Source organism: Suncus etruscus, chromosome 19 (assembly GCF_024139225.1).
Source record: "Suncus etruscus isolate mSunEtr1 chromosome 19, mSunEtr1.pri.cur, whole genome shotgun sequence".
Lineage (NCBI taxonomy): Eukaryota > Metazoa > Chordata > Mammalia > Eulipotyphla > Soricidae > Suncus > Suncus etruscus.
The window spans coordinates 15,687,934-15,709,058 of record NC_064866.1 but is presented as its reverse complement, the minus strand read 5'-3'; the positions used below and the strand labels follow the sequence as shown (position 1 = coordinate 15,709,058).

Sequence of the window (21,125 nt, the reverse complement as noted above, 5' to 3'; positions counted from 1 at the left end):
CAAAATGATCCCTTTCCTACCACAGATTGCGCCTATACTTGGAGTAAGGTTTTAAAGATGTTTAGGTAATTCAATTTAAACTTACCAAGTTGGGACTGGTTTCCATCAGCCATTTGTATGAGAGCACTGTCTTTCTTATTGTACAAAATCTTCACACGCTGCACATCTCCATAAACACCTTATTTGGAGCCACAGAAAAGGTAATCCAAAAATAAAATTAATTTTATGCTCAAACTCTACAGATTATCTTTCTGACAAATTAATGAAACATTCAGACAACAGATTCACTCATTCAAACTCATCATTCTCACAAATGAATAAAGAAGATCAAGATTTTGAACAGTGAATTTTGAAAAGAATTATTTTTGATAAACCCTCAAAGCTATGTGAATGACATTAAATTAAAAACCATGCAAAATAAATCAGCATGCATTAAAATAAATTTTGTGTCTATGGAGAGTTTTAAATAGCAAAGAAAAATAGCAAAAGATTTACTATTCAACTTTAAGCCAAAGTGCTAGCTACAAATAAGAATTAAGGTGGAACAAAAATCAAATCAATAATAAAAGTATAGTGCTAACAATAACATACCGAAGAGGGTAAACAGACTTTGGGGCGTAACCATCTTTAGAAGGAGAGAAGAGCAAGCAGCGTAAGACAAGAAGAGAGAAGAGTCGAGGAAGAGCGGAGATGAACAGATCATCCATAACGAAGGGTGGTTCCCGCAGAATGGTGAAGGTGGTCATGGATCATGGTTCAAGGCGGTTAATTGGGGCAAGTTGGTCCGAGGAACATTTGTTCAAGCACAGAAGCATGAACATAGGGAATGGAGACAGGGAATGAAGACACAGACAAGGGAAATAAAGGATAAGGCAGGGAAGGGGATGGGCATTTGGGAAAAGACAAGGAAAGGGAAGGTGAACACACGGGGAAAAGGATGAAATGGGGAAGGGAAACAGCAATGCAGAAGAAAAAATAAGGAATTGGGGAACAAAAAAAAATAAAATATAGGTCAGTACATAGGAAATGCAGGAATTTGGTCAGAAAATGGTTGGTTTATGTACTGTACAAGAAAATCTGAGTAAAATGTAGTCATCCAAGACAAATATGGGTAAAGTACATCTATATCAAAGAATAATTACAGCATTTCATCTCAACATAGGGAAGGAAAGCATGCATAGGAATTTTAAATTTTGAATTTTAACTGCATAAGCATGGCTGGTTATGAAATGCAGGCAAAAGTCTTAAAATAAAAACAAAGGCACTCTGATTCAAACATTTTAGCATGCAGAACTGTGAATGGTAACAGTATAAATGATAAGTTTTATGCTTGCATTAACAGAGGCCAATTAAGATGAAACAAATATTCAAATTACACATCAAACTGATACACTGAACTTCCCACATTTCATACCAGCTTTCATAGCAATCAAAATAAAATATACTGGACATAAAATGTACAACAAAAAATTGGCAATAAATTTATTTAACAGGACGGTAAAAGGGAATAAAGTTGAAAAATATTTTTAGACGACAATGACTAATAACTCCAAAGAAAAAAATTACTAAGAAAGACTGGAAGAGTGCCTCGCCAAGATCTTTGGAAGAACCTTCAAAGAAAAATGTATTAGAGTAGTTCACATAAAATAAGATTCAAAAAAAAAATGCAATGATACATAAGCATGAAATGAACAAGCAAATGGTTTTTTTCAAAAAAGGCAAAGAGTAAAACTATTTTACAGTTATAAAGTCTGTAAATCGGATCACATTTGCCTTTGAGAATAACAAAAATATAAAAAGCCAAACTGTGGTACTTCACCATATTTTTCTTAGGAAAAATAGGCAGTTAGGTTAAAATATATTTTAAATATAAAGAAATATGATCATCTAAGGAAATTAAGAATTATTACCTGAACAAGTACATAGATTTTATTTAGAAGTAGAAACAGAGAAAATACTTTGACTAATGAATGTACATAAAAAGAAAGGCAAGTGCAAAATGAAATAAACATGAAAAAAGTTTCACAAATGAAATGGAAATAAAGAATAGAAACCAGAAAGTTATTTTACTAACCTCTTCATTTAAATTGCTAACCAACAGGACTGTATTGCCACCAGCTGAGACTCCAGGCATACCCACTCGGCCAGCAGCAGCTGCAGCAGCTGCTGCAGCAGCATTTGGAATAGCCAAAGGACTCAGTGCTCCTGGAACAGCTGCAACAGGAAGCCCTAATTTTAAAATAAAGCATATTTTACGAAACACACACAAGTCATTCACAAACACCAACTTAAGCAAGATCTGGCTGAAGGTTGACCATTCCAAATGGTTCCTCAAAGTTAATTTCTGCAACACTGAGAAAGTCATTGGTAAAGTGGTAGAGAACAAGAACTGGTTTCAAAGGAATCATTAAATATCATTAAGTACATACCTGTATTATATTAAAAAATTACAATATTCCATTTCCTATGGAAAGCAAAGCACAAAAAAACAACACACTTTCAAGTCAGAAACCTGAAAAATTCACTTTTTTGGTTTTACATTGAGACAAATATACCTTGGACGTAAAAGTAACTCATACTTTCATGTTGGAATAATGATAGCTTATTAAGGCCAAGTTTCTTCGGTTCCTAGAACAAATCACCCTAAATATCACTAATTCACTCATATGACCTCAATAAATCTTGTCAAAATCTGTTGGCTTTAACTCTATGCTTAGTTGATTAAAATAATTAGTTTCTCAAACACACAATTCCCAAATAAAAAAGGCAAGAAAATGTCATCCTATCAATCCTTTTGGTATTTCCTTATTTCTAATGGTCTCATTCTTGAGGCTCCTAATTTCTTGATACCTATACACTATATAAGCAAAATAATATAAAATTATAAACATTTTATCTATTTTGCAATAAATATTAAATGAATTATGCTTTTTTTTTTCCTTCTCTGAATAAAGGAGCAAGGAACCTAAATGAGTTAATCCACGACATACCTGGCTGGTATTGGCCCTTAGCACTGAAGTCCCGCAGTTCAAGTTTTAGTTCTTTTTTCTTTCTTCTTTCAGCCTTTTTTTTTTTTTTTTTTTTTTTTTTTTGGTTTTTGGGCTACACCAGGCAGTGCTCAGGGGTTACTCCTGGCTGTCTGCTCAGAAATAGCTCCTGGCAGGCACGGGGGACCATATGGGACACCAGGATTTGAACCAACCACCTTATGTCCTGGATCTGCTGCTTGCAAGGCAAACACTGCTGTGCTATCTCTCTGGGCCCAAAAGTGTTTTGTCTTTTTTTTTTTTTTTTTTTTTGGGTCACACCTGGCGGTGCTCAGGGGTTACTCCTGGGCTGTCTGCTCAGAAATAGCTCCTGGCAGGCACGGGGGACCATATGGGACACCGGGATTCGAACCAACCACCTTCGGTCCTGGATCGGCTGCTTGCAAGGCAAACACCGCTGTCCTAACTCTCTGGGCCCTCTTTCAGCCTTCTTATGTGTCACGGATATGTAACCTTTAGTTTCAATTATTTTATTCTTTAGCAAAGTCTTTACTCTTAGTTTACAGAAAATACTAAAACCTTTCTCTGGCAGTTTGAAGTTTAAAATTCACAAATATTAGACTCTTATTTATTTTTAACTTAAAAAAAACCCTTACTTATCCCTTCATTGAGAATGTCATCAATGTAATGATGTGCTTCTACATGAGTTTATTTCAGCATTCTCCCCCTCACCACTTTTATAGACAACATCCCTCGTTGTATTTTCTATGGATAATTTTGTTTTTTTTGTTTGGAAATACAGAAAATCAATAATCGCATGACTGCAGTAGTTTAACATACTAATGGCTAATCTGGTTTCACAAATACACCTCGTACTATAATATTTTTGTATAGTGTTCAGTTTATAATGTCTTTTTTAAATTTATCACTATGACATCTTTTGACCAATTTGTCTTTACTCCATGTTAAATAACTACAGATGTCATGCTTTACAGGTTTTTATTCACTTCATATTCAGTGTGATTGATTTGTTTTCAATATTAAATATAAAGATCATTCTAAGACATGCATTTGCGTTTTTAAAAACGGCTTATAAATAGAACATGGAGCATGTCAGGATATTGTATTGTGGGAATTTCAGGAAAAAATAGAGGTCTCATTAATAGGCACAGTTGACCATAGTATTCAATCAGAAAAAAGGGATGCATTTGTGTACCAACTTCTCCGACTTTCTCAATAAAAGGAAAATTGAGAATGGAACAGAAGCCAAGGACTAAGAACTGCAAGTTCAAAATAGGGGTTTTTAAATAAGCAACCCAGACTAACGTACTGGAACACTGAAAGAATGTATTAGGATTGATAGGACTGGCATGTAGGGTGGGGAAGGAGAACCATCATTTTTAAGCCTCAGCCAATGGCAGCAAAATAAATACTATTATTTCATACCAAAAAAAAAGGCTTATATAGAAAATGCTCCCTTTCATTAAACATTCAATGCTCTTCACTGCTTACAAACAGCATCGACTGAAAGCATGTAGCACTCAGCTAAAGTTAAAAACATTAACAGGGGCTGGAGCAGTGGTTCAAGTGGTAGGGCGCTTGCCTTGCACACGGCTAATCTATGACAAACTGCGATTCGATCCCCCGGTGTCCCATATGGTCCAGGGGCGATTTCTGAGCGCACAGCCATATGTGGCCCAAAAACAAAAACAAAAAAACACAGTAACAAATTCCAGACTAATACATACAGTATCAAATTTGTCCCATAATTTTCCTGACTGTAGTAAAAAAAAACTTTCATTAAGTTCTTTGCTTTGTAAGCTCTAATGACACAAAGCAAAAGGTTCAGTATTAGTCATCAAGTTCCCCTTTAACAAAAAAGACTTAAATAACCGAAATCCATCAGACATTTGCTGTTCTTCCTGCTCATGCATACTCAAGTTTAACTCTGGTTTCATTTTCAATTCTAAAGGCAAGAAGGCCACTAACTGGGGGCTGGGGGGAGACGGGGATGGACACAGGACTGAAGAATTATAACTGTCTACCAGAACTTAATCCAAAAACCTCTGAATCCCTGAAAGTCAGTTTCAGTGAACTTGTCTTACAGCTTATCTCACTTATCAAAAATATTATCACCTCCATATTTACTAGAATTGTCTTGAATTTTTTGTCATATACTGAAGCTCTTAGGGTTCTTGGAACCCCTTTCAACTTTCAAAGTTCGTCACTTTGAAATGTTTCTGCATGGGCCTGGAGAGATAGCACAGTGGTGTTTGCCTTGCAAGCAGCCGATCCAGGTGGTTGGTTCGAATCCCGGTGTCCCTTATGGTCCCCCGTGCCTGCCAGGAGCTATTTCTGAGCAGATAGCCATGAGTAAGCCCTGAGCAACGCTGGGTGTGGCCCAAACCCAAAAAAAAAAAAAAAAATTTCTGCAGTAGATGAGTTATTTGATTTTATGGCCTCAATTTTCTAAGATTAGTCTTTGCCAAAAATTAGATTTATAAACTTTGTTTTTTTTTTTTGTTTTTTGTATCTCATCCATACCCAGTGACAGGGGTTACTTCTGGCTATGCGCTCAGAAATCGAGCCTGGCTTGGGGGACCATATGGGACGCCAAGAATTAAACCACGGTCCATCCTAGGCTGGCGTGCACAAGGTAGGGCCTTGCTGCTTGTGCCACCGGCTCTGGACCCTACACTTCACATATTTTAATGCCTATTTTAGATTTATCTAAATGGATATATGAGCAAAACTTTCTTTTGGCTTAGTAATGTAAGATAATCATGTTAAACAATGAATAAACTTAGCACTAATATCCACAAATTATCCCACTAACTGAAAACATTTTTGTTTATAAATCTTTAAAACAAAAGACTAAAACACTACAGATTCATTGCATATCTGAATTATTTTAGGTAAATTAATAAAAGAAAAAAGCAAACTATGAAACTATTAATCTATTAAAATGTACCTTATTTATTAATAGGAGCAGACTTTGGGCTCAGTATACGTGATCCTCTCAGAATAATTTTGTTTAAGGAAGAGCAAAAGGTTAACTATGTCTAAGACAGATAATCCTCGCTTAAAGACCTACCTGTTTAGCGACCGCTTGCACTTACGACCATATCTTATTTTATTTTAAATATCCTTTTTCCATCTTGTACACCCTACAGTACAGTACTGCGTGGAAATTACACAACCTATGTAAATTAAAACAAGTGGAAGTTTTCAGTTTGATTTTTCAAATTATTTTACTTATTCAGAACACTGTATTGTCAAGTACTATGCATACACTGTACTTCTGTACACAGTACATGCAGTTCCTCACTTAACGACCAATTCGCTTAAAGACCAAGTCGTTGAAATGGAGCTTGGTCATTAAGCGAGGAATATCTGTACTCATAAAAACCAGAAGAATTCCCAGATTCTGGTACTGAGACAATTCCACTGTAAGCCACAGAATCTCTAATACTTCTGTCACAAAATACATAGTAAATTTTTTTTAATTAAGAAATATAATCAAGGGGCCGGAGAGATAGCATGGAGGTAAAGGTGTTTGCCTTTCATGCAGGAGGTCATCGGTTCGAATCCCAGCGTCCCATATGGTCCCCCGTGCCTGCCAGGAACAATTTCTGAGCCTGGAGCCAGGAATAATCCCTGAGCACTGCTGGGTGTGACCCAAAAACCACAAAAAAAAAAAAAAAAAAAAAAAAAAAAAGAAATATAATCAGGAGCCAGAGCGATAACACAGAGGCAGGAAGTTTGCCCTGCACGCGGAGGCTGACCCAGAATGGTAGTGGGTTCAATCGGGTTCAATCTCCCATGTCCTATAAGGTCCCCTGAGCCAGGAATAACCCATGAGCATCATTGGTGTGGCCCAAAAACCAAAAAATAAAAAAAATATATATATATATGTATATATAATGAAGTAATTACTCTTAAAAAACTAGTAATTTCTGAATGGTTAGGAAGCATCAGGCATTTCCAACGAGAAGTCAAATTTTCCAAGGAAAAGCAAGATTTAATTATAATCCAAGTAATATTTAAGAAAAGAAAACTAATTTTCAGTATCTGGATCTAATCAAGATTCAGAATTAACTTGTTTATGTTTTAAAAAGGTTAGTGGCAGATGATAAAATGGCTCAATTTGCAATCATTTCATATAGGAGCTTCAACTTTTACCCTGTACACTGGCACCATTTATTATTATCATCCATATATAGCAAAGTATTATGTACACTTGTACACATACACACATAGACACTGGCACCATCATTAGCCATGTACTGTAAAGTATTATGTATACCTGTACACATACACAAGGTATTATGGACACCTGTATATAAACACACACAGACCTACCCTTGGATGAAACACAAATTGTATTAGCTATAAAAAAAAAAACAACAACAGGCAAGCCTAGACTGGAACTTTCTAAAAGGATATTATTTCTTTAAAAAATCAACAGGACTAAGGATGTGAAAGGAAGAAAAGCACTAGAGTAATAAGGACACCTAATAACCAAATAGATGCTCTTTGTTGCCTTGATAAGGATCAGGCATTAAATGACATTAAGAAACGTACTGTCGGGGCCGGGAAGGTGGCGCTAGAGGTAAGGTGTCTGCCTTACAAGCGCTAGCCAAGGAACGGACCGCGGTTCGATCCCCCGGCGTCCTATATGGTCCCCCCAAGCCAGGGGCGATTTCTGAGCACATAGCCAGGAGTAACCCCTGAGTGTCAAACGGGTGTGGCCCAAAAACCAAAAAAAAAAAAAAAAAAAAAAAAGAAACGTACTGTCAAATAATCATGTATATAATTTGAAATAATGTTATATGTAAATGATTTTCTTCAAGGTACAACTGAACCATGAATAGATAAAACAAATGAACTATGAACAAATTCAATTTATGCAGAGGATGTAGAATTAAATAGCTGAAATTACCAATAAAAAGATTTCAGGAGTGATTTTGTATGAAAAACCAGGAGTTAATCCTGCGCAAACAACAACAAACAAAAAAACCCAAAAAGTAAAATCAAAATTTAAGATTAAGTTATAAAAATGTACCTGTTAATTCTAAGCATCTAGATACAGAAAAAATAATTTTATCAGCTAAGCTAAACAATATTCTATCAGAAGTAGATTTACTTAGAATGAATAAGACATTACATAGTGACTATAAAGAATGTCATAGTATACCAACACCAACAACTGTGCAAAATAACTAGAATTTAGTAACTAAAATGGATAAACTTTTCTATATAACTATCGCATTCAACTCCCATCACACAATAAAACCATCTTGGGAATCTTAAAAAAATGCATATATCTGCAACCAATGTGCAACAATGTATGAGATGTATTGTTCTTTAAAGACTAAATAATTTCTCTATGTTTCTTAACCTGTTCTCAATTATCATTTTAAATCAATAGGTTTCCTAGAAAGTTTGCTTCTCTTTGTTAAATCTTATGATAGCTGTTTTTCACTAATTCAAAGTACTTTCAGAAAGCATTAAATATTCTTTGTACATAGTATCTGTCCCCATTTTTAAAATGTAGACAACATGATCGTGAAAAATTAATTACTTCTAACAATTTTCCTACAACGGATCCACCCCTTAATAAATTAACTATACTTCTAAAGCATGATAAAATGATCATTATAAAATGCCTCAATTTATTATCACAAGATTTTTGATCACCTTGTTCTTTCAAGTAGAGTGTGTGAATAACTAATAGTCTGTGATTATGTCTTTAGATGTCATATTTCTAACTAATTACAAATCAAGTCTCCCTTCTTGAGCAAATTACGCAGACAGTTACCTCCAAGCACTACAAGAAACAAATTTTAGTATTAAAAAAGTACTGGCAACATGTGTACGTGGTTGGAGTACAAGTCACCTGCATCTCCCCCTCTGGAGATAAGGTACCTTCCTTCCCACTTTCTTTCTTTTTTTTTCTTAAAGCCAGTCAAACTGAGCAGTGGGAGGGGGGGTATATACCAAATTTTGTGATACCAACACACAAGTTGTTAATAAGTTAATAAGTTCTGATAAACCACTGCCATCGGACAAGCCTCCTTCTCACTTTCATGCTAGGCTGAGTGCACCTTTGGAGAAATCCATGCTCTTTCGAGTGCATGGCTCATTCATTACTCGTCTCTTTCTTACCCTTTCTCCCTCTCCATCCTCAATATCTCCAAATAAAAACTGTTTTCAACTTAAAAAAATTGTGTAAAATCAGTTAAAATGTGTAACACTGGTTCCAAAAATGCCAGTAACTGATTAAAATATCACTGTATTTAAATCTTCCTATGTTTACTTACATGTGTAAATGTTTACAGAAAAAGATTCAGCTCTCATTCCAGAAAACACAACTCTCTAAAAGAACAATTAGTTACTGCTGTGAAGGTTATGTGGACTACTTTAAAACAGTAAAGCAAGAAGTGATTCTTCATAAGGCTCAGAATATCCACATTATTTGTACAGAAAAAATATGACCTCTGTGTTCTTATTAAAAATGAGTATCTCTAAACTCAGATAATTTAAAAATAAATGTTCCCTAAACTGGTAAGTCTAAAACATGTATAGGAAGAAAGCTTAAGCCACACCAAACATGAGCATGAATGTCTAAACAAGCACTTTGGAGTTCTCCATAGCCAAAGAGAAGAACACCAACAAGTCAGATGTTAATAACATATAATAGGCATTTGAAATGACAAATTAGCTCATAAAAATAATAAAAATTAAGCTGATCTGTCAAACATCTTGAAGTTAAAAATAATGTTTCTGGATAAGGAAAAAGTATAATTCAGTCTCACAAACCACATTTTTACCACCTTTTTAGAAACTTTTAATGAAAGTCAAAAAATTTTCAGGACAGTAGAGATAGTACAGTGGTTTTCTTCATATGCAGAAAACCTAGGTTCAACCCTCAGTACCCCATATTGTCCATAATAAACAGTTAAGAATATTACTCATGTTATCAATTTAAAAAAATGTAGAAACCTGGAAAATGAATAATGAAAGCACAGAGTTAAGATCGAGCTAATTCTGTATCATCATAAATTTTTATGAGGAAAGTTTTAAGAGGAAAATCCACCATGGACACCAAAGAAAATTATTATTAATTAATTCCATAGAAATGAATCTATGTGAAGTCTAAGCAAGACTCTCAGAATCCATATCCAAACACATTTAGGATTACCCAAATGGGAAAACTTCCTTATGGCCCCCAAAACTAATTATTACTGTCCTCTTTGTTTATGCTAGTTGGTGTTTCTAGGTATTTTAACTTAAATTGTTTCTCTAATGAACAGTTCATGAAATTTTACCTTTCTTGAGATTAAGTGCAAAATATTTTTCTATATTCTACTTCACTTGGTTAAGTTTATCTGTTAGTGCACATCTAAATGCCTGACAACCAAAAGCTATTTATAATGAATGCTGATTATCTTCTCTTGTATAAGAAAACAATTTCCTTAAGAATTTAAAAATCTATGTACTTCCATGTATAGGAAAGTTTCATGACTCCATCTCTCCTGACGGCTGCATAATATTCCACTGTGCATATACACCTCAGTTTCTTTAGCCATTCATCTGTTGAAGGGTATCTTGGTTGTTTCCAGAGTATAGAAAATTTTCCTATACATGGATGTACATGGAATCTATTATGCTGAGTGAAATAAGTCAGAGGGAGAGAGGTGACACAGAATAGTCTCACTCATCTATGGGTTCTAAGAAAAATAAAAGACAATTCTGCAATAATTCTCAGTGACAAAAGAGAGGAGGGATGGAAGGTCCAGCTCACGACATGAAGCTCACCACAAAGAGTGGTGAGTGCAGTTAGAGAAATAACTACACTGAGAACTATCATAACAATGTGAATGAATGAGGGAAGTGGAAAGCCTCTCTAGAATACAGGTGGGGGTAGGGAGGAGGGAGATTTGGGACATTGGTGGTGGGGATGTTGTACCGGTGAAAGGGGTGGTCTTTACATGACTGAAACCCAACTACAATCGTATTTGTAATCAAAATGTTGAAAAAAGATATTAATTTAAAAAACAACAAAAGAATTTTTTTTTTTTTGGTTTTTGGTTTTTGGGCCACACCCGGCGGTGCTCAGGGGTTACTCCTGGCTGTCTAGTCAGAAATAGCTCCTGGCAGGCACGGGGGACCATGTGGGACACCGGGATTCGAACCAACTACCTTTGGTCCTGGATCGGCTGCTTGCAAGGCAAACACCGCTGTGCTATCTCTCCGGGCCAAAAAACAACAAAAGAATTTAACAATCTAGTTAATAATAAGCAAAAGCCATATACCACTAAATATATTACATCTAACGTCTATCTTTAAAAATGATACACTATGAAATAATCATTATGTGAAAGCCCAAAGCAAAAGATACAGTACAATGGGTGCTTGTCTTTCATACAGCTGACCCAGGTGCTATCAATCACAATGGTCAATCACATATGGTCACTTGAGCATCACCAGGAGTGATCCCTGATCACAGGAGCCAAGACTATGCAAACCTTAACCAAAGCAAATAGAACACATGCAAGATAAAGCTGAAGGAGTAAATTTAAACTAGAGCAAATAATAAAAAAAAGAAGATCATGTCAGAAAAATGTTGAAACATTTAGTCATGGGGCCGGAGAGATAGCATGGAGGTAAGGCGTTTGCCTTGCATGTAGAAGGACAGTGGTTCAAATCCCGCCGTCCCATATGGTCCCCTGAGCCTGCCAGGAGCGATTTCTAAGTGTAGCCAGGAGTAACCCCTGAGTGATGCTTGGTGTGATCCCCCCCCCCCAAAAAAAAATTTTAGTCATGATAATTAGCTATGGTTTTAGCTTAATGTGTTAAGAAAATTAGAATAAAGAATTTATATTCATTGCTTCTCTTAAACACTAAGGTGCTCCATTCATAGATACCATTTATAGTATTACATGCATTAAAAGGGAAAAAAAAGTTCCAAATTCGTAACAAATAAAAACCTATTTCCAAAATTTAATTCAATACTGCAACCAGCTCAGAAACCATGACAAAGTAAAACATAGTTAAAGGAAAATGAAAAGTTCACTTTCAGTTACATTGTAATTTTACTTACAAGTAATGTTCTTTCTTCCCTCTTAAACCCATCAAATAAAATTTGCAAATCATTGCATTTATGTTGTGAGTTAAATTCTTTGTAGCATGAGGTGAAATACAAACAATCTTGTCAAAGGCAAACGCATTTTACAGAAAACTATAAAGTGCATTTTTTTTCAGAGATAATATATGGATTTGATCCGTGGTACCATATTGTCTCCAGAACACTGCTAAGACCAACACTAAGCCAGAGTGCCCCCCACTACCAAGGAGTAACCAAAACCAAAGGGCTATATTAAACTTAAATACCCATATGTCTACTTCCATTACTTGTTTATCCATCACATTTACTGTATCTAGTAGGCAAACTAAAAAAAAAATTATTAGCGTAGATACCATGGTTATAACTGAATTTAATTTATTGTGCTGTGTGCAGTTACAGCACTACACTACCACTTATGTGCCCATACCACTAACCCAGTCTCAGCCTTATTCAAATTTCTTTTAATACACTCTGTATCTAAAGCAACTTGTCATTGATAATGTCTATTCTCTTGTTTGATCTGTGTGTTCTACAGATCATCTGGAATTTGAACTTCTTCCTCTGACATGTAGGACTTATGATGCAAGTATCATAAGTCAGGAAGAAGTTCAACCCACTCTGCAGTGAACTGCATGATTCACCTTGTAGAAGCTTATGCAGTGCAAACAAAAATCATCTGTTAGTCCTAAAGAATACTCACAGGGACCCTATGTCTGGAGTTAGATCTAGACAGTGGAATATCAAGTTTAAAATAAAATATATTTTAAGAATTCAAGGATTTGTCATAGAGCTCTTCTTGTTTTGGAAAAGTGCTGTGGGAGAGGTGAAAAACATAACTCATATAATGTGATTAACACTATTAAAACACATTCAAGTTTTCTCTCAACGGCCTCCATATGCCTACCCTGCTGAAGAAAGAAAAATGTAACAATTTTTCACTTATAAAATGGGTAATAATTGTACTTACTGGAGTTTAGCAGGCATTTTCCCATTTGGCATTATGAGAGAACAGTGTTAAAGACAGTGAGAACCATACCTAGTAGGGATGTCTCTTTGGCAAATGCTGCAGCAATAGCCGGGTCCAAAGCCGGTTGCCCATCCCCAGAAGGAAGATCCGGTCGAGTATAATCCCTACTTTTATCATTGTTGTATTTTACATTCAAATTCACAAGTTTGGAAAAATCAATCCTTAGAGTACAGCAAGCATTATAAATATTCTGACCATCAAGGGCCTGTAAGAGTAAATAAAGCATACAATCAGTCTTAAGTGAAAGCTAATAAAATTTTGGGCTGACAACAAACATTCAACAATTAAAACATATATTAAAAAAAGGTACTGGGAAAAAGGTCAAATTTAAAATATCACATGTGCTAATACTATTAATTAAAAGTAAGCTTAGTTTTAAAAAACCATGATCAAAAAATATATGTTGCCAAAATAGTACAATAATTTATATAATAAACTAAAATTTTATTATAGTTCTGTTAGCTAGTAAAAAGTGTGGTATAATTTTAGAAGGTAAATTCTATTGGATACCACATTATATCTGGTGCTTTGAGCCAAATAAACACCATTATGATAATAGTAATGTCATGAAATGGGACCAATTCTAATAACTTTGAAACTCAAGATGTTTGTTCTAACTGAAGAAAGTTTTTGAGTTAGCCGATCCACTGTCATTTCAGGTAAGTTTTGAAATGCAAGTGCAAGTGTTGGATCTAAAGTCCATACACTTAATTAGGTCATCATTGAATAGATTACTTAACTTCTCCAAATCTCAGAATGTTCTTCATTTGAAAACTATGGCTCCCATATGCTTCCTAACAGGGCATAACAAAGGGTTAAAAGAAAGAGAAAATCATGTACCTAAAGATTTACTATAAATAAGAAAGGACTATGCTGTCATAATGGTTCTTTTTGCTCCTATATCACCATTTCTATTATAACTGGATATTAATCAGGAATAAACCAAACAGAGAAATGTAGTATTAATTTTTCATTAAAAGAATAAGCATTTAGGGATAAGAGATAGTATAGAGTTTTTAATCCCTAGCATCCCATATGGCACCCAAGCCCCAGCAGGAGTGATTCCTGAGTGTGAAGTCAGGCAGTAATCCCTAACCCCTGAGCATTGCCATCTGTAAACCAAAAATAAAAAAAAAGGAAAGAAAAAAAGACTAAACATTTAGTATGTAACAGTTAAAAATTGAAGAGCATATTTATTTCTTCAATTAAGAACTAATGTCACAGCATCACAGCAGTATCACTATTATTGTTAAAGTGTTAATATAATTAAGAATTTCTCTTAAAGCCACTGCCATTTTAATTTTAAGCATTTAAATAAAAAAAATAAAAAATACACGGAGGCCAGAAATACTGTAGTGGGCAGGGCTCCTGCCATGTAAACAAATGATCAGGGTTTAATTCCCAATATCCCATATTGCTCCGTGACACCCATAATCTCTGAGGAGACAGGAGTAAACCCCTCACACCACCAGGTATGGACCCAATGCAAAGAAAAAAAATCATTTTAAATGTCTTTCCTTTTTCTTGGGTTTTTGGGCCACGTCCAGCGGCCATCAGGGGTTCCTCCGGGTTCTGCGCTCAGAAATCAATCCTGGCAGGCTCAGAACATATGGGATGCCAAGAATTGAACCTGAGTCCAGCCTGAAAGGCCACATGCAAGGCAAATACCCTACCTCTGTGCTATCACTCCAGTCCTATTTTAAATTTCTTTTTAAAAACACCTCTATGCATATGGAAGGAACACAAATATATCTAAGGTATGTGTTAAGAGAAGTAACATTTATATACACCTATTAACAATAGAGGAAAGGAACATGAGCTAACAGTATATGAAAAAAGGAATCCAGAGTTTCAATAGCTAGATAATGTAATAAAGAAAACTAAAATAAGCTCATGCATGTTTACGTTTTTAGAAAAAAGAGCTATTTGTCTATCAGTCTTATATTCAGCAATACTAATTATATTCCTCTTGAAATTGAAAGCAAACTTCTGACAATAAAATTGTATTTACAGAAAAACTTTTCAAGTGCTTATTATTAGAAAACTTTTGAATACGCAAAACCATTAGATAAAAATATTTTTCAGAATAAATATGCCTTACAATTGAAACAATTGAAATATAATAAATTTCAAAGAAAAAAATTAGATATTGTTAAGCAATGAAGCACTATAAGTATTAAGACAGAAGTGATCAGAAAACAGTACAGCTGGAATGGTGCTTGCCTGAGGACAACTGGGTATGGCCCAAAATAACAAAAAGCAAAACAATATAAGAGGTTAAGTCAAACAAGGAACGCTGATCATGGATTGGGACAATTAACATCATTAAAATGGCAATATTCCTTCTCAAAGCATTGTACATTCTTCAAAGAAGTGGATCAAACACTCCTGAAATTCATTTGGAACAAAAGACACCTGCAAATAGCTAGAGCAACCCTTGGGTAAAGGAATATGAGAGGCATCACTTTCCCCAACTTTAAATTGTTTTACGGAGCAAAAATATTTAAAACAGCACGGTTTTGGAATGAAGACAGACCCTCAGATCAATGGAATAGACTTGAGTATTCAGAAAATGGTCCCTAGATATGCAATCAATTAATCTTTGATAAAGGGACAAGAAATGCAAAATGGAGCAAGGAAAACCTCTTCAGTAAATGCTGTTGGAACAACTGGTCAGCCACATGCAAAAAAAGCGAAATCGGACCTCCATGCACAAAGGTCAAATACAAATGGATTAAAGACCTTCATATCAGAGCAGGAATCATAAGGTATATAGAACAACACATATGTAAGACACTCTATGACACTGTGAATAAAGGCATCTTCAAGGAGGAAAAAGCATTCTCCAAACAAGTGGAAGTGGAGATAAACAGATGGGACTATATTAAGCTGAGAAGCTTCTGCACCTCAAAGGAAATAGTGACTAGAATACAAAGGCCATTCACAGAATGGGAGAAACTATTCACCCAATAATCATCAGATAAGGGGCATATTTAATATCTAAGATGCACAAGGTACTGACAGAACCTAACAAGAAAAAGATAACTAACCCCATCAGAAATGGGGAGAAAAAATGGAGACTTTTTCAAAGAAGAAATGGCCAAAAGGCACATGAAAAAATGTTCCACATTACTAATCATAATAAGGGAGATGTAAATCAAAACAATGAGATACCATCTTACACCACAGAGACTGGCACACATCACAAATAACAAGAACAATCAGAACTGGAGGGGATGTAGAGAGAAAAAAAAAATCTCATTCACTGCTATTGAGAATGCTGTCGAGTAGTCTTTATGGAAACCAATATGGAGATTCCTTAAAAAACTGGAAATTGAGCTCCCATATGACCCGGCTATATACCACTCTCAGAGATATACCCTAGGAACACAGAAACGCAATACAAAAATCCTTTCCTCCCACCTATATTCATTAAAGGGCTATTTATGATAGCCAGAATCTGGGAATAACCAAGATGCCCTTCAAGATATGTATGGCTAAAGAAATGTGGTACATCTACATAGTGGAATATTATGCAGCTGTTAGGAGAGATAAAGTCATGGAATTTTCCTATACATGGATGGACATGGAAACTATTATGCTGAGTGGAATAAGTCAGAGGGTGACAGACACACAGAATAGTCTCTCTCATCTATGGGATTTAAGAAAAAAAAACACATTATTGTAATAATACCCAGAGATAATAGATGAGAGCCAACAATATGAAGTTTACCATAGAGTGGTGAGTGAATTTAGAGAAACAATTATACACTAAAAACTATCATGACAATGATAGTGAGAGAATTAGTATGCTTAATGCAAATACAGGCAAGATGTGGGAGAGAAAAGGTAATGAGAGACAATGATGGTGGAATTGTTGCACTAGTGACTGAAACCCAACTACAAACATGTTTGTAATCACGGTGCTTAAATAAAGATATTACTTTCAAAAAGTAAGGTAAGAAAAGGCACTATAAAAATATTTTCCTTTTAAATTCAATTTTTACTGCTCTTATCATTTTTTAGGAGTATGGTTATCAGAAGGTCAGAAGAATATCATGGATTTATCAGATTCTCAGGAAAATGTTCAGCTCTCAATCATATATCTATTTTAGCTACACATTAAAAAATCAAATTCAAGGATGTAATTAATTCTTGGAGCAGAAGCGACAGTACAGTGACTAAAGGGACTGCCTTGTGTAGCTGACCCCAGTTCAATACCCAGTATCCCATGACCCCTGAGTACTACCAGCAGTATTTGAGTCCATAACCCAGAATAAGACCTGAGTACTGTTTATGCCTCAAAATAGCAGACACGAAAAGGGTGTGAAATAATTTATTAATATAAATGTAATTCTTCAATTTAAGTCTGCAAATATAAAATAAACCTTGAACAGTAAACAATGCAAGATTTTCCCAAAATATAATCATTAGGTTTTTTTAATTTCCAATATGTATATGAAACAAATTTTCATGCATAAAAAAAAAAAACGTAGGAGGGGGCAGATACAAAGGATAATCTCTGCCCATGAAAACAGGAAAGAACAATTCTATTAGGCATCTCAGAAGAGTGAGATATACTGTCTGGTGGACAGGGTGCTTGCCTTGCATGATGCGAAACCTGGTTTCATGCCCAGAATCCCACAGATCCTACCAGGAATGATCTCTGAGCACTGCTGGCTGTGGCAAAACAAAGTCAAAAAATGTGCACGAAGGAGTGTTAGGAATTTCAGAATAAATCACAAATAGTGTTGTCAGTATTTTAACATTTAATTTTTAGTTTTACTAAAAGAAATTTTACTAAAGAAAGTCTCCTAGAAGAAATCACTAATGAGAAACGAGAAACCATCCATTGCTAAGATAACCATATTCAAAGAACATCCAAAGACAAGTGTCACTATGTAATGCCAACTATATATATTTATAAGAGATGTTTTTGAAAAGCTGTTTCGAAGAACAATAACAGAAATTTTCAGGCTCAGGTCAGTGATAGGTCAGCTCGACAGACTGGACTGCATGCTCTGCATGCAGGAAAGTCTAAATTTAATCCCCAGTACTACATGGTCTCCTTAGCATTCTGGAAACAAGCAGAGTCAGAAGTAGTATCTAAATTTAATCATTCCAGGGGTTGGTAATACTGTTTTCTTTTTTAAGTCCAGATGAAAAAGAGAATCACAATATGTCTCATGATAAAAAAAAGTACAATTCTTATATATTAAGTAATTATACTCATAAAAATACAGAAACTTATGTAAGCCTTTTAAGGTGTTTTGTTTTGTGCTCAATATAATACCTGACAACAAACAAAACTTTAGAAAAAGACAGTAGGGTGCTTTCTGTTTTAAATAAATGAAAATATTTTCACAGTTTTGATAGTTATAATTGTTCTATGACTTGTCATTTTCACAGTATGTCAATCCTCAATAAACACATTACCTTTTGTTGTGTTTATTGACTTCTAAAAAGATGGTACTGAAATATGAAAGAGACTAAGGACAAATTCAGATTACTGTATTGTATTTTTCCTCCAAACCTCACTAACAATTGCCATTGTTACTCTTCTCATTGTTAAATCTCTTATAAAGTAAAATGCTAGGTGAGGAAATTCTAATTAACTCAAAGTAATTGCCAAAGTTCAAAACTAATATAGGGAAAGAATTTGTTTGGCCTCAAGCTACTTACATACAACCTGATTACCAGTTTTCAAATAGCAGCACTAATAACAAAAACAAAGAACTCCCCAAAGTTATTTTTGTTCAGGATGATCTCAGGATATTTCTTGTGAGACATCTATCTACATAATTAAACATAGAAGAGTTATAAATTTTTCCCAAAACTTAATTTAGATTAATTCCTAATGTTTAAAAGATGCTATACAAAATCACTCACAACCTCTCTTTCATTTGATCAACTATCACTATCAATAAAGCAGAGTTAAATTTCCTTTCATTTGGGGGGGCGGGGCTTGGCTTTTTGGAGCCACAACTGGGAGTGCTTAGTTACTCCTGGCTCTGTGCTCAGAAATCTCTCCTGGCAGGCTTGGGAGACTATATGATGCCGAAAATTGAACTAAGGTCCATCCTGGGTTGGTCACGTGCAAGTCAAACGCCCTACTGCTGTGCTATCTCTCTGGACCCCCCAAACTCTATTATTGAGATATGTTCCTTTATCCTTTCATACTTTTGACACTAGGATATGACTGGGGCTTGAATTGACATAAGTTTCTCATCCTGCCAGGAACGATTTCTGAGCGTAGAGCCAGGAGGAACCCCTGAGCGAAGAGCCAGGAGGAACCCGAGCGCTGCCGGGTGTGAACCAAAGATCCAAAATAAATAAATAAATAAATAAATAAATAAATAAATAAATAAATAAATAAATAAATAATGCAATGAAACAATAAAACATGATTTGGGTTACACAAAGGCCTTCTTACTCCGAAATTGAAAGAGTGAAAAGAAAATGAAGTCAAGACAAAGCTGATCTAACAGTTTGATAGCAATATTTTATAATGAATGTCTTAACAGCTTCACATAACGAATGACATAATATGACAAAGAATACAAAAACAAATTTAAATTTTATATGCAAACACAAGATTAAAGGCATTTACAAATTAAAGCATGTAGTTTTCAATGGTAGAATGATGCAGATTACTTTTTAGAATACTTGTCCTCACATAACTATAAAAAATAAAAGTGAGATGACTATAGACCTAGAAGAAAATCTTTTTGAAATATTGAATAGAGCCAATCAATAGTACTGTGGGGAGTACTTTGCCTTGATAGAGCCAACCTGATTGTTCCCTGCCATCCCATGGTTCCTCAAGGCAGCCAGGAGCAAATCCTTAGTGCAGAATCAGAAGTAACCTTTGAGCACCACTGGCTGTGGTGTAAAACCAATAACAATAAAAATACATTTTTAAAAGAAGAATATTGGATAGTTCAAACAAATAGCCTAGCATACCATTTAAACCCACTGAGTTGAAAGATTTCAAACTGTATTCATAACTAAAATGACAAAACTGTTAAAATCTTAACAGCTTTATGTGCAAAATACAATCCTGCTAATTTCTCAATAGCACATCTTTGCCCAAATCAAGCAAAAAACTTAGGCCTTTATTACATATATAAAGTCTCTATTCTGAAAATAGTCATCTTTTGTCTAATGGCTTAATAATGGAATAATAAGTAGGTAATATGGCAAAGTAAAGAGACCCGAGATCGATTTAAATCAGACGTACAAACGGAAGTCAAATACAAACTTTTTCTTCTATTATCTTGATGACAAGGATTTTTGCCATCTGAAATGCTACAGGGTATTTCCAAGGAAATCAATTTTATTATTAGTGTGTGCTCTCCCTCAATATAATGTATCAGCTATTGAAAAATATCACCATCAAAAGAAAGCGCTAAACTTACTAGCTTTGCTTGTTGCGCATTTACCGGATCCCCGTATTGAAGGAGAGCTTGAAACTGATTATTCTTCGTAAATGTGATTATCTTCAAGACAGCACCAAACTTAGAAAATATCTGTGAGAAAACAAAAGCACAATATTGGTTTTCTACTGTGGTAGTTATCATTACAACTTCCACGTAAACATGCAAAGTACTTACTTGGTGAAGAACATCAAGTGTTACAGGGTAGTACATGTTGTCAATTATTATTCTAAGCACGGGACTCTGGGCTGGGGTTACTGCACTCTCACTAACTGTGGTGCCACTAAGAGGAGTATTTGCTGTCTGGACAGCTGTCACAGCTTGAAGGACTGCTTGAGCACGCTGGAAATTGAGAAATATTTTAGAAATACATCAAATATTTTTACTAGACACAGCTACACACTTTATCATTATTTTATTACTTTATAGAATTTATAAGTTATACTCTATCAAATATTTCCTTTTTAATATCTGTATTTAAATACTTTGATTACAAATATGATTGTAGTTGGGTTTCCACTTCCATCAAATATTTCTAAGTACTT

At 34.9% G+C, this 21,125-nt stretch overlaps 1 protein-coding gene across 5 annotated transcripts in view; it reads right to left on the bottom strand.

The window, feature by feature from the left end:
- PTBP2 (polypyrimidine tract binding protein 2) overlaps positions 1–21,125 on the bottom strand; it is a 954,659-nt gene that overhangs the window by 898,038 nt on the left and 35,496 nt on the right. For 3 of the 5 annotated variants that reach the window (XM_049765726.1, XM_049765725.1, XM_049765727.1), the window contains exons 6-11: positions 20,758–20,922; positions 20,563–20,673; positions 13,154–13,349; positions 2,075–2,229; positions 592–625; positions 86–178 (exon numbers count right to left, since the gene is read on the bottom strand). In XM_049765726.1, coding sequence (XP_049621683.1) covers positions 86–178; positions 592–625; positions 2,075–2,229; positions 13,154–13,349; positions 20,563–20,673; positions 20,758–20,922 — 754 coding nt within the window. The remainder of the gene's footprint in view (positions 1–85; positions 179–591; positions 626–2,074; positions 2,230–13,153; positions 13,350–20,562; positions 20,674–20,757; positions 20,923–21,125) is intronic. The other 2 variants (XM_049765728.1, XM_049765729.1) reach the window with 1 other exon arrangement.